Source organism: Trypanosoma conorhini (genome assembly GCF_003719485.1).
Source record: "Trypanosoma conorhini strain 025E chromosome Unknown Tco_14.4_contig_00282, whole genome shotgun sequence".
In the NCBI taxonomy this organism is placed as follows: domain Eukaryota; phylum Euglenozoa; class Kinetoplastea; order Trypanosomatida; family Trypanosomatidae; genus Trypanosoma; species Trypanosoma conorhini.
The window spans coordinates 12,721-23,746 of NW_021704357.1; the positions used below are offsets into that span (position 1 = coordinate 12,721).

The following is an 11,026-nucleotide window of genomic DNA, read 5'->3' on the forward strand; positions in this document are numbered from 1 at the left end:
CTGGTGAAAAAAAGAAGCAGTTCCTCTATCTGACCACAACACGCTTTTAAACGCGCAAAGAAAACCTCACTGTCATCGCGCCTCATCCCCGTCCCGTCGGGCCTCATACTGACTCTGGATGAGAAAAAGGCCCGCAGACAATCTCGATAGTCTTCCTCTGTATGCAAGAGGTACCCCACATCCTTTTCACACATTTCGTTTTCAAAATGTTGCGTATTCGAAATGGTGCGGTAGAATTGGTGAAGGGCACCACACAGACGGAGGGCTAGCGGCTGGACCAGCCGCTTCTTATTGATACGCTCCACCTTCTCTAGAGGCGTGTGTGGGGAGTGGCGGACATACCCAACTTTAACGTCTGCCACGCAGGGCCGGCACATCCCGTCAGTCACATCAATCAAACATACATTCCAGCGGGCGGCGTCCATGACTTTATTGTAGCCATGCGTTTGGGCACTTGCCTTCCGCAGTTCGTTGTAGATCGCCTCCAATAAAGGCCTGTTTTCTTTTCGTTCCACGGATATCCACACACCGGAATGTTCCCCCTCAAAGGGCGAAAACGCCACAACGGATGGCGCCATCGCCGCCATTGCGCACATCGCCTCGTCTATCCGCAGTGACATTCCAAGGTACATGAGCACCTCCCACCCGGTAGACTTCTTCGTGATGGTTGCTGAGCCGTTCGAGGCCTTCGGGCCGCGCCCTATAACATTCTTGTGACCGCCAACGACAATAGGCCCATTTTGCGTCGCTTGGTATTCCAACTCACAAGCAGCCATCATCCAGTTCCTAATGCGCAAAGTTTTTTTATTTTATTTTTGTTGTGTGTCGGTAGTGGGTGATAAGGAAGCCACACAAGAGAAAAAAACAACAAAACAAAAAATAAAAACAAGGCAGAGAAAAGAGCTCGCCATCGTCGTCGCAGAACTCGGGGAGGAAGACGTTACAAGCAGCCCAAAGGACACCCCGCCGGTGCCGGAGGAAGGTGGCCCCCCCCACACACTCACTCACTCACTCACACACACAGACACACGCAGACACACACAGATGTTGTGTTGTTGAGTTTCGCGGTGCAGTTGTTGAGGGGAGGGAGGGAGGGAGGGAAGCGGAAAGCGCACTTCAATGACCGATGGCGTAGAGCCGCTTGCGGACACCTACTCGGACCAGGCGTTGGATCCAGTCGTGCACTCCCTGCGTTCTCCGCGCGGCCTTCCGAAGCACCGCAACAGGCGTCTCAAAAAGCGGGTCATCGCACAACTTGTCCTCCGCGGTGAAGATGGGATCCGGCCCGAGAAACTTACGCCGCCTCGCCTCGTCCCACCGGGGGAAGAGGCGGTGTCACCGCTGACGTCACTCTCGTCGCCCGCGTCTGAGACGTCGCCGTTCTCACGCGACCGCTTCCGTCGCTGCTGGGTTTCGTCGTTGCCGTCCCCCTTCCCCTCCTCTTTTAGTTGCTGTCGCGGCTGAACGACCCCCGCCCTTCCAACATCGTCGGCGTCAGTTTCATCGCCGCCCAGCAAAAGTTCATTCCGCCCGCATGCACCGCTGCTGTGGTTGCCGTCATCGTCGCCGTCCTCCTCGTCGTCGTCGGGATGCCGCTGGACTGCCACCGCCACGCACTCGTTGGGTGGAAGATGCGGCATCACTCCCTTCTGGAGCCGACGCCACGGAACGGGATTTGAGGTTGGCGCGACAAGTTGCAGAAAACATGCCGTCGCTGTGGCCGCGTTTCGCTTCTTCGCGACCACGGCAGTTGCAAAGACAAATAGCGGTTTGCTGCGGTCAAAGGCCATGATGACACGCCTCCGCGGCAACACATCTGCCACCCCGAGACGGCCCTTGCGTCGAAGCTCCGCCTTACTGAACGTCGTCACCTCAAGTCGACGTGAAGCACATAATATTTTTACCACTTCAAGTAGCGGGGCCTCGCGGAGATCCATTGCCGCGGCGGTGCTCTGTTGCGTGAGCGTCTCAATCTTTACACCTCCCTGTGAGAGTGTTCGCGACTGTGTGCCGTGCTGCGTCATCGCGTCGTACTCCTCGCGCACAACCTTCACGGCCTCCCGCGCCTCCTCCGTGGTGACAGGGGGCACCTGCAGCTCGCTCATCACCATGTTGAGTCCGTGCAGCGGAGAAAGATACGGCTCGAGCACGATGCCCCAGTGACGGTTCACTCGCTTTCGGGGAGCACGCTCCGCCCGCCGCCGCTCTAAAAGCTCTGCCCGCGGCAGCACCAACAGGTGGTGGTGGTGGTCGCTAATGTTCCCCTCAACGCCTCGACTAATGCGCCACATGCGTGCGTGTTCCGCCTCGTCCTTCCACGGCGGCGGACAGGCGGGGAGGTCGTGCCAATACACCTGGGTGCTAAAATCGGGCATCCGCAGCAGCAATACACCCACCCTTGTGCGTCTTCAGCAAAACAAACGCAAAAAGAAACAGACAGCACCCGCCACGAGGGAAGGACAGAAGCCACGGCGAGAAGAAGACGATAGCCACGTTGCACGCACACACACACAAAAAGAGGCATGGCTTCAACAAAAAGAAATACTTCCGCAACAGAAAGACAACAACGAAAAAAAAAAAGACAATGAAATTTTCCAGCCAAATAATAAAAGGACACGCAAAAGAAAGGTACTACAGTATGCATTTTTGTGTCTACTGCGCACGCACAAACTCACGCTGTCGTGCCAAGATGGCGCACCACGTCGTCAAAGACAACTTTCCCATCTCGATCCCTATCGATAATGGCAAAAACATGCGACATCACCGCCAATCGTCCCTCACCATCACCCTGCGGCGGAGCCAATGCATCGGGTCCCGCACGCTTCGCCGGAGCACCGCCCTTTGATCCTCCACTCATGGGCCGATGAAGCCACTCCGCGCCCTCCGTGGCGACAAGGTCGTCAAGCGTCACGTACCCCTTCGACCCGGCGAGGGACTGGAACTGCACCCACTGGCGGCCCCGCACAACACTAGACGGGGGACGCTGGACGTCTACCACGGCTTCGTCAGTGTCCTCCGCGCCACCAAACTCTACCGCGTCGGCTCCCATGGTGTCGTGGTAGGTGACGGCAAAGCGTATAAATTCCTCCTCATAAATTCGTCTAGGCAGGGCCGAGGAAGAAGCGGAGGGCGCCAAAGAATCGCCAACAAGATGGCAGTCGTGCTCCACCGCTTTAGGAGTGACACTTTCTCCAGTCACAGTCTCCTCCCCACGAGTCCTCTCACTCCCGTCAGCACTCGCCTCCGTTTCCTTAAACAGCAGGCGCACGACGCGCTCATCAGGCCACTTTCCCCAAAGCACGTACCAGGCGAGCCGGAAGCGGGCTATGGAGAGAGCCTCATCCACGCAGTAGAGCGCAAATACGCACCGCGCATACTTGCGCAACTCTCCACTGGAACGATACATGACGCCGCCTATAAACAACAAGAACAAACAAAGAGGCCGAAAAAAGACACACAAGGACAGCAAAAATTCCAAAAATCCCAAAAATTAAAAACAAATCCTGTGCAACACACAGCTTCTTCTCATTCCCCCGCAAAACACAAACACAAACACAAAACACTGAAAAATATTTAGTTTTAAAGCCCCCTTCATTCGGTTCCCTTAATTCACATCCACTACTTCCCAAAGTTTACTTTCTTTTTCTCTTTATTTTCCTAAACAGATCATGGTACCAACGTCGAATTTCCCTCTGTATAATACAATAAAAAAAATGTCTCGCTAATTTAGAGGAGGTGCCATGTGCGGTCACAACACTGCAGCCTTTTGCGTCACACACGGGTGATGCCTGTCCACGCCCGTCCCCCCCCCTCCCCTCCGCAGGTGTCCTGCAGGCAAGAAAATTTGCTCCTCAGCCTCCAGGAAGGAAGCAGACGCACCGCGCGAGAAAAGGGGGAACCGCCTGTGCGACTGCCGCAGCCCCAGCACATTTTTCCGTTCCTATTCTTCCGAAAGTAGCAAGTAATAAACAAATTAGAAGGTAACCACGTCCACCGTGACAACACTGTTGTCACTGAAAGGGGATCCAACCTTGCTTTTTCGATTTTTTTTTCCTTTTTACATGGAGGCGAAAGGGCTTCAAACCACTATCGTCTCGAAGTGAGGCAGCGCCTCTGTTGGTGAGAGGGATAGAGACAAGAATGGGTGTTGCTTCAGCTGCGCAAGCCCTGGTTTTTGAAGCACCCCCCTTGTAAAGATTATGTCGTTCTTAATGGCATCCACAAGCGCCTCCAGGGAGACAAAGGCCCCCATCTCACGAATAACTCCCAAGACGACGATCTTCACGACGGCACCGTAGAAATCCTCTGCGAATTCGTGCATAAAATACACCTCCGCCGAGAGATTCACGTCCTTGAAATGGGGGTTGTAGCCAATTGACATGGCAAATGGATATGGGCCCTCACCGCCTGCCTCCTTGCCTGGAACCGCAACCACACTTCCCCACCCATACAAGACAAGGTTTTTGTACGCCTGCAGCTGCTGAATCACATTGTCATTGAGCCTCAAGTTGGCTGTGGGAAACCCAAGTTTCGTCCCACCACGACCATGGCCGTGCACCACCTCCCCAGAGAGCAGAAAAGGTTTAAAGCTTGTGTTAGTTGAAGCGTCTTGCGTATGGCCGTTCATCCCTTCAGGAAACCCACTTTATTTTGCTTGTATTTCGCTGGATAGCTGACAATAAAAAAGGAACGGAGCGTAAACGCGGAAGAAGAAGCGAGCGTGCGAATGAGCACAACATCAGTCGCCGCACACCCGCCAACGGCGGACGCCCACGCGCGAAGCAAGGGCCAGGAACAAGAACCGTCACGCCCACCAGAGCCAAACGCACGCAGGAAGTATTAATTGAAAACCGAGAAAGAGCGAGAGAGAAAGGAAAAAGAGGGTGGGGGGGGCGTGAGAAGCTTAAAGACGCGAACACGTCAAGAAAAGTAATACATCGCCATGCACGCCAACGAGTCAATGCCACTGCGAAGTAGAAAGGAAGGCGAGTCCTAATAGGAACAAACAACGACGACAAGAAAGAAGAAAAGTAATAAAAAAGAGGACCCGAGGAATAACCACTCCGCAGAAAAAAAAATAGAAATAGAAATTAAAAAAACTGTGAAAGAAAAGAGTAAGGAAGCCATCGTTGAAGAAGGCACACGCAAACTAGTTATTGTGCAGGGAGCACAACGCAGCTCACACAAATAGTCTTCCGAGTCTCCTCGTAATGGGAGCGGGGCGTTGGTCCGACCCAACACTCCCCGCATGCAAATGCAGTGACATCATTGGCATTTTTTCGTTTGGGCCCTCCCACATGCACTGCCGCCACCGCCGACTTTTTTCCCTTCCCCATCGTTCGCCTTCTACGTGCGTGTTGGCAGTTCACCACCACAGGCAGACGGTGAAGACGTCGAAGTTGACGTGAAACGCCGGCTGCCGTGCGCTTAACTCCCACGGCAGTCTTTTTCCCGTAAAAAGCAAACAAACAAACATAATTTCGGTTTTGTGTCTTCTGGCCCCCACAGGCGCCGCCTGCCTGCCTGCCTGCCCCCACCCAAATGCGGGCATGCATGTCTGACGCCTCAGTGAACAGTCGCAGGAGGGAGAGAACGGCAGCAGAAGCAAACCCGCGCGGAATGCGAGCACCGCACCACGAGTTCACGAGGCACCCTATGCAAGCAAAGAAAAAAAAACGAGCGAATAAAGAAAAATAAACACACACACACAGTAAAAAATACAATAATAATAATAACTGAACCGGGCCTCTGTTGCAGACAAAAAAAAAGAACGATCCATCTATATATATATATATATATAATAAAACTAGCGGCTCAGACTTCTTCCGCCCCCTCTCGTGGGAGAGTTGGTCGGAATGCGTGTGTGCGTGTGAAGACGGCGGAAACAAATCATTTGCCCCCCACAAATGAGTCCAAAGGATGCACACGAAAGATGAAAAGTTGCCAGGCGATATTCATGAGACGCAACATAGAGATGAGGGGAAGAGCCACTTAGGAGGAGGCAGAACAAACTACATGAGGTAAAACCCACGGACTTGAGGAAGAAAGCAAACAAACACACAGCGCACCCCATCGATCACATATATAAGTGCTTCAAAAACACCCACAAGCACACCCACAGAGAGCAAAATAATACCAAGAGCGCCCACACACACACAAAAGAACTCATAAAAACAAAACAACAAGAAGGCAGGGATTGCACAGAAAGGTCCGACACAGAACCGATGCTGCAGAGGGAACACAAAGCCTTAGTGTTATCACTTTTTTGTCAGATTTCCTTCTCACCCCTTCCTTCTGAAAAAAAAAGATAACAACAACAAAGGACAAGGAGAACACTTTCCTCTGTTCATTCATTACTTGCTTTTTTCCCTTTCGTTTCCGGCTGTGGTTGTCTTACTCCACAGATATTGACCCTCACTGGAAGCGTGCATGTGGGCCATTTGCGTTCAGCTTACCACAAAGAGATGAAACAATAATTTATGCGCTGATGGACGAGAAGCCACGTCTCTCCGAAGACACAGCCCAATAAAGTCTGCGGCCTGAGAGTCCATCGTGTGGTACGGCACCTGAGGGATGAGAACGCCACTGCGGACCTTGTCAATAAAGGTTGCGACGTCGCACATCTCCTCCTCGGGCCACGGAAACCGGCCGGAGAAGCAGAAACAAAGCGTGATGCCCAGTGCCCAGATATCGTTTTTGGGGTCAACAACCCCTGAGCAGGCCTCTGGCGACATACAGACAGGGGTTCCAAAGCAGTTCTTGAGTATCACAGTGCCTGTCACCGAGGCCACCTCCTCTGAGGTCAGTATCACGCCCGTCTGGGCACAAACGCCCGCGGCAATCTTTGGCGTGTGTTCAGCGCCCCGGTCGGTTGGGTGCAAGGCGTACTCCACAACCCCCCCAAAGTCACTGAGTTTACACACCCCGTCAATGTCCACAAGTACGTTGTTTGGGGAAATGTCTCGATGGACCAGGCGACGCCCGTGCAGGTACTGAAGTCCGCGAAGAATGTCACCGGTGTAGCGTCTAATGGCGTTGTGTGGAAGACGTTGAAAAGTATTCACAAGCGCAGTGAGCGAACCGCCGGAGACAAATTCCGTAATGGTGTAGAAGTGCTCAGCTTGGTAAAAACTTGTTATGTAGCGAACAATATTCTTGTGCCGACAACTGGACAACATTTTAATCTCAGAGCGCGCAATTTGAGTTCGCACGTTATTTGCATCCTGTTCAGTGACGGGGTATGCCTTGACGGCGACAATGTAGCCATTCGGGTGAAGCCCCCGGTAAACGACTCCAAACGACCCGCGGCCCAGAGGCTCATAAACATAAAACACGTGCTTGCCTTTCTTCGCCTTGTTGCTGTCGTCGTTGTGCCCCCAGGTGTAGCTGGCGATATCGTCGGCGCCAGAGCAATGGTGAGGAGCAAACTCACTGTCAAGTTCCGCTGCAGAATACATGCCAGGCAAAACCTCTGCACCGGAACTGTAACGAACGCCAATTTCATGGCCCTCACCATGTTCGAGTTTCGACGCAGGTTGTGCTGTATAACTTGACTGATCATCGCCGTCATGAAAGGCGTTAAACGGTGGCGTAGTCACACCAAAGAGGGGGCTCAGTGGTGGAACGGGATCATTCGGGAGCAAGGCAATTTCGTCCTCAGCTGCTGCGCCAGGGTGGAGAGAGGTGGAGCCAGAGTGCGTCCCACAGGACCCTACACTCTCTGAATCGCCCATTTCTCGTCCATTCCCAACACATCGAAATGCCTGACAACTGTTCACGGCATTTTCCACATTCTCTTCTCTGTTGTCAGGCGTACTTCCACACCGACATACGCGTTGCTGCTCCTCCTGCAAGCAAGACTCCTTCAAAAACTTCTGGACCTTTTCCTGGAGAAGTCCCCAATGTGGTCCTTCACGCAGGTATGTCGTGTTGGGGGAGAGGATTGCATCGAGCTTCCCCTCATTCTGCAACTGGTGAAAGTAGCTGCACAAACGGTGCAGTCGCTTTACATTGTGATCCAAATCTACAATCCCCTCAAGTTTTCTCGCGGCATCTGCAAACTGCCTTCCGCACAGTAAACCAAAGGCTTCCGTGAAAGGTTCGTAGTATTCCCGTTTGGCGTCAAGGTCTTCTTCCTCCTCCGGTGCTTTTGGCTCGTAGAGGTAAATGGGCCCTTTTCCACGAAACGTCTCGTTGTAGATGACATCTACCGGTACAGCCGTAATACAGACACGAAAAAGTTCATAGCACGCCTGCAGCATGATCAGAGGGCAGTTTAGGATTCTACACAATTCCGCCACACGATACGCCAACTGAAGTTCCTCCCCATAAACAAACGAAAACCTGCGGGAGGTCGTATTGCTTACACCAACCATTAGCGAGCCCGTGTGCATTGCAATGCCCCATTGCATTTGTGTAGATGAAGTGGCGCCCCGGTCTAACTCAGGCCTGGAGAGTTCCGAGACCAGCCTCAATGCACAGTTACGGGGCTGGATCAAATTAACGGAGTTGGGTCCAGACGGGGTGTAAAAGAGCAGAATGACAGAATCCAGGCGAATATCAAATGGGAGGCCGCGCTCCTCCTTCGTCACACGTAACACAGTGCGCAGAAATCGTCGTGACATCCCCTCCACTTGACGTACACAGTCGATTTTTACGGAATCGTCAGAATCAAACTCCAACCTTGGTAAAAATAAACGACAGACCATAAAAGTTACTTGCCGCACCGAGGGACTTTGGTCATTCAACTCTGCCATCCTCGCTCCAGCGGCCTCGGAAGAAGAGCGTTCCCGATTGGAACACCAAAACAGGGAATGACGGGAACTCCCAGGCAGGAATGCCAAGTTGGTACTCATGGAAACATTTAGGTTAAGCGACGCACTTCTTGTAGAGCAAATGCATCGATGACAGGAGGCGCTCAAATTTGCGTTGCTCTCCGCGTCTCCCGTCACGTGTTTATCCTCCCAGGGGGTTTCACTCCCGTACCGGCGACGAGGTTCGCCACCAAATCCCAACGTGTCCCTTCGCACAGAGGCAGCTGAAGACGTTTGGGCGTCCAATCGAAGGGGATTGAGATTGCCAGCGCTTACCGGAGACTCTTCCCTTACCGAGGGACCCCCAGAGGCACGATCGCTTTGGAGTTCAAGAATATTCACGGTAGTCGAGCCTTCGGGATTGAGACCACACAGAGCGGCAGTCACTATGTCGCCACGCCCTGTGCTTGGAACGTACCGTTTTAGATCAGTCAGAATCCTCCCCAGCTTTACAGCCTCTTCAACTATCCCTTCGGACACCGTCCTTTTCCTCTTCCTCCCCGTGGCCCTGCAGCAGAAAAGGAAGGGTAGAATGGGCCTTGGAGCCCGTGCCAACTCCTCCGGCCCGAGGGCCTCGATTTTCGATAGCCTCAACGCCGCTCCCCGAATAAACGCAAGCGTCTGAAAGTAGGTTGAAAACACAGATCGCCATAGAAGCACCCAAATAAAGAAGGCGCCTCCAACCACAAGAATGACAAAAGCCAGCAGAATGCCCAGCATGAGTATAAAGCCGTCTCTTGACATGGAGCTAATTCGACGAGACTGCTCCCCGAAGAAAGCATTATCACATTGAGAACCAGCGCGTGAACTGCTGCGAATTTGAGTATGCAGCTTGGATATCAATTCTGTGTTTGCCCAATAATGTAATCCAAAAAGCAAGGCAATAAGCAGAAACGGGAGAAGAACCAGCACTATGAAAACAGGGTAGAGTGGCCGGGACAGTGGTCGCCCACGAACAGCTGGTTTAGAACGGCTCAAGATATAATGACCAAGGGTAAATTTCGGAACCGTGGCGTCCACTCCATCTCCCATGTTGGGTGATCCCACAGGATTTTCTCCGGGAGTCAAGCGCGGAAACAACGCATGCGCCAAGGAAGAGGTTGCTGGACTCGGTCCCATGGTGCATATTCCCGATGCCCCTTCGACCTCAACATGACCCGGGGCTGTTGGAGAGAACCTTGAAGCAGATATGGTGCCTGCAGCATGCACAGAACGGGCCCGTGAGAAGTAGGGCGTCTTGCCAAACCTATCTAATGAAACCGGAACCGAGTGGCCTCGGTGTGTGGAACTCCGTAAAAATGCATATTCCCCATGGGGCAAGCCCTGGTCATCGGTGAGTAACGTCGAAGAAGACTGTTCCACCGCATCTCTGGCGGCAATACCTTGAGAGAAACTCTCCAAAACATCCTTGGGCTGGGGGCTTGAATAAATGTCTCTGTTTGCCTGGTGGCTATCGGCAGGTGCAACCGTTGCCTGCTCCCAGCAGAAGGCGCTTTCTACGGTGGCCTCCTCAGCTATTCTTTCGTGGGTCGCTGTTGCATGGCGAGGCGGCGGCGAAACCTTAAGAGACGACAAGGATAAGTCAGAAAACGGATGGCCCCCTTCATTCCCCGCTACCGCTCTACTATTGGAGTTCCAGCTGCCTAGACGGAAGTTTACCGTGCAACTGCGCCTGTTGGGTTCAAATCCCCCCTCCTCGAGTCCAAGTTCCACGCGAGGTTTTCCCTTTGGATACAGATGCATAGGCGACTCCCGCACGGACACCGGCGAGGCCCCACAGGAGCTTCCCTCCTCCCCACCGCGTCTGGCCATCGTGAGGTATGCGAGGCAGGGCGCACGACACTTCTCTCGACAGCGGTGGACTGCCAGCTTCGGGAAAGACCAAAGGAGTCGTGGTGGTAAACTGCCCTAGACTCTTTTTTCCCCCGTTTTCCCTTTTTCCCGTCACGCGGATAAATAGAGGAGAGAAGCAAGAGTGAAAAGGTCCCCGGTAGAAGGAAAGCAGGAAGGGAAGAGAAACGGGGAGGGGGAAAGAAAAAGCTGAAGAAAACTTCCTGACGGCAAGCATCTAGTGCAAGGACAAAATGAAAACAAACAAACAAACAATGAAACAAAAAAACAATACACTACACATACACAGCTGCACACACTTCAGTAACGTCGTTTGAAGTGCTGAAGGTAGGAGAAACGGAAAAGGACAGAGGCGCGAAAAA

The 11,026-nt window shown here is 52.9% G+C and overlaps 5 protein-coding genes across 5 annotated transcripts, besides 6 other annotated features; all 5 read right to left on the reverse strand.

The window, feature by feature from the left end:
* Nucleotides 1-2: 2 nt before the first annotated feature.
* Tco025E_05075 (putative inositol polyphosphate kinase) lies at nt 3-779 on the reverse strand (the record flags this gene model as incomplete). Its single annotated transcript, XM_029371978.1, has 1 exon — nt 3-779. A coding segment is annotated over one exon (777 nt), but the record flags the coding sequence as incomplete, so codon positions are not given.
* Nucleotides 780-858: 79 nt separating this feature from the next.
* Nucleotides 859-889: a sequence feature (A-rich).
* Nucleotides 890-993: 104 nt separating this feature from the next.
* Nucleotides 994-1,043: a microsatellite.
* Nucleotides 1,044-1,151: 108 nt separating this feature from the next.
* Tco025E_05076 (uncharacterized protein) lies at nt 1,152-2,375 on the reverse strand (the record flags this gene model as incomplete). Its single annotated transcript, XM_029371979.1, has 1 exon — nt 1,152-2,375. One exon carries the CDS (start codon nt 2,373-2,375, stop codon nt 1,152-1,154), a length of 1,224 nt encoding a protein of 407 aa, XP_029228052.1.
* A 296-nt stretch (nt 2,376-2,671) lies between these two features.
* Tco025E_05077 (uncharacterized protein) lies at nt 2,672-3,406 on the reverse strand (the record flags this gene model as incomplete). The annotated part of the gene is made up of 1 exon (XM_029371980.1): nt 2,672-3,406. One exon carries the CDS (start codon nt 3,404-3,406, stop codon nt 2,672-2,674), a length of 735 nt encoding a protein of 244 aa, XP_029228053.1.
* Nucleotides 3,407-3,791: 385 nt separating this feature from the next.
* Nucleotides 3,792-3,819: a microsatellite.
* Nucleotides 3,820-4,078: 259 nt separating this feature from the next.
* On the reverse strand, nt 4,079-4,627 carry Tco025E_05078 (riboflavin kinase; the record flags this gene model as incomplete). Its single annotated transcript, XM_029371981.1, has 1 exon — nt 4,079-4,627. One exon carries the CDS (start codon nt 4,625-4,627, stop codon nt 4,079-4,081), a length of 549 nt encoding a protein of 182 aa, XP_029228054.1.
* An 883-nt stretch (nt 4,628-5,510) lies between these two features.
* Nucleotides 5,511-5,532: a microsatellite.
* A 245-nt stretch (nt 5,533-5,777) lies between these two features.
* Nucleotides 5,778-5,803: a microsatellite.
* Nucleotides 5,804-6,446: 643 nt separating this feature from the next.
* On the reverse strand, nt 6,447-10,625 carry Tco025E_05079 (putative protein kinase; the record flags this gene model as incomplete). Its single annotated transcript, XM_029371982.1, has 1 exon — nt 6,447-10,625. One exon carries the CDS (start codon nt 10,623-10,625, stop codon nt 6,447-6,449), a length of 4,179 nt encoding a protein of 1,392 aa, XP_029228055.1.
* A 276-nt stretch (nt 10,626-10,901) lies between these two features.
* Nucleotides 10,902-10,939: a microsatellite.
* Nucleotides 10,940-11,026: the final 87 nt, after the last annotated feature.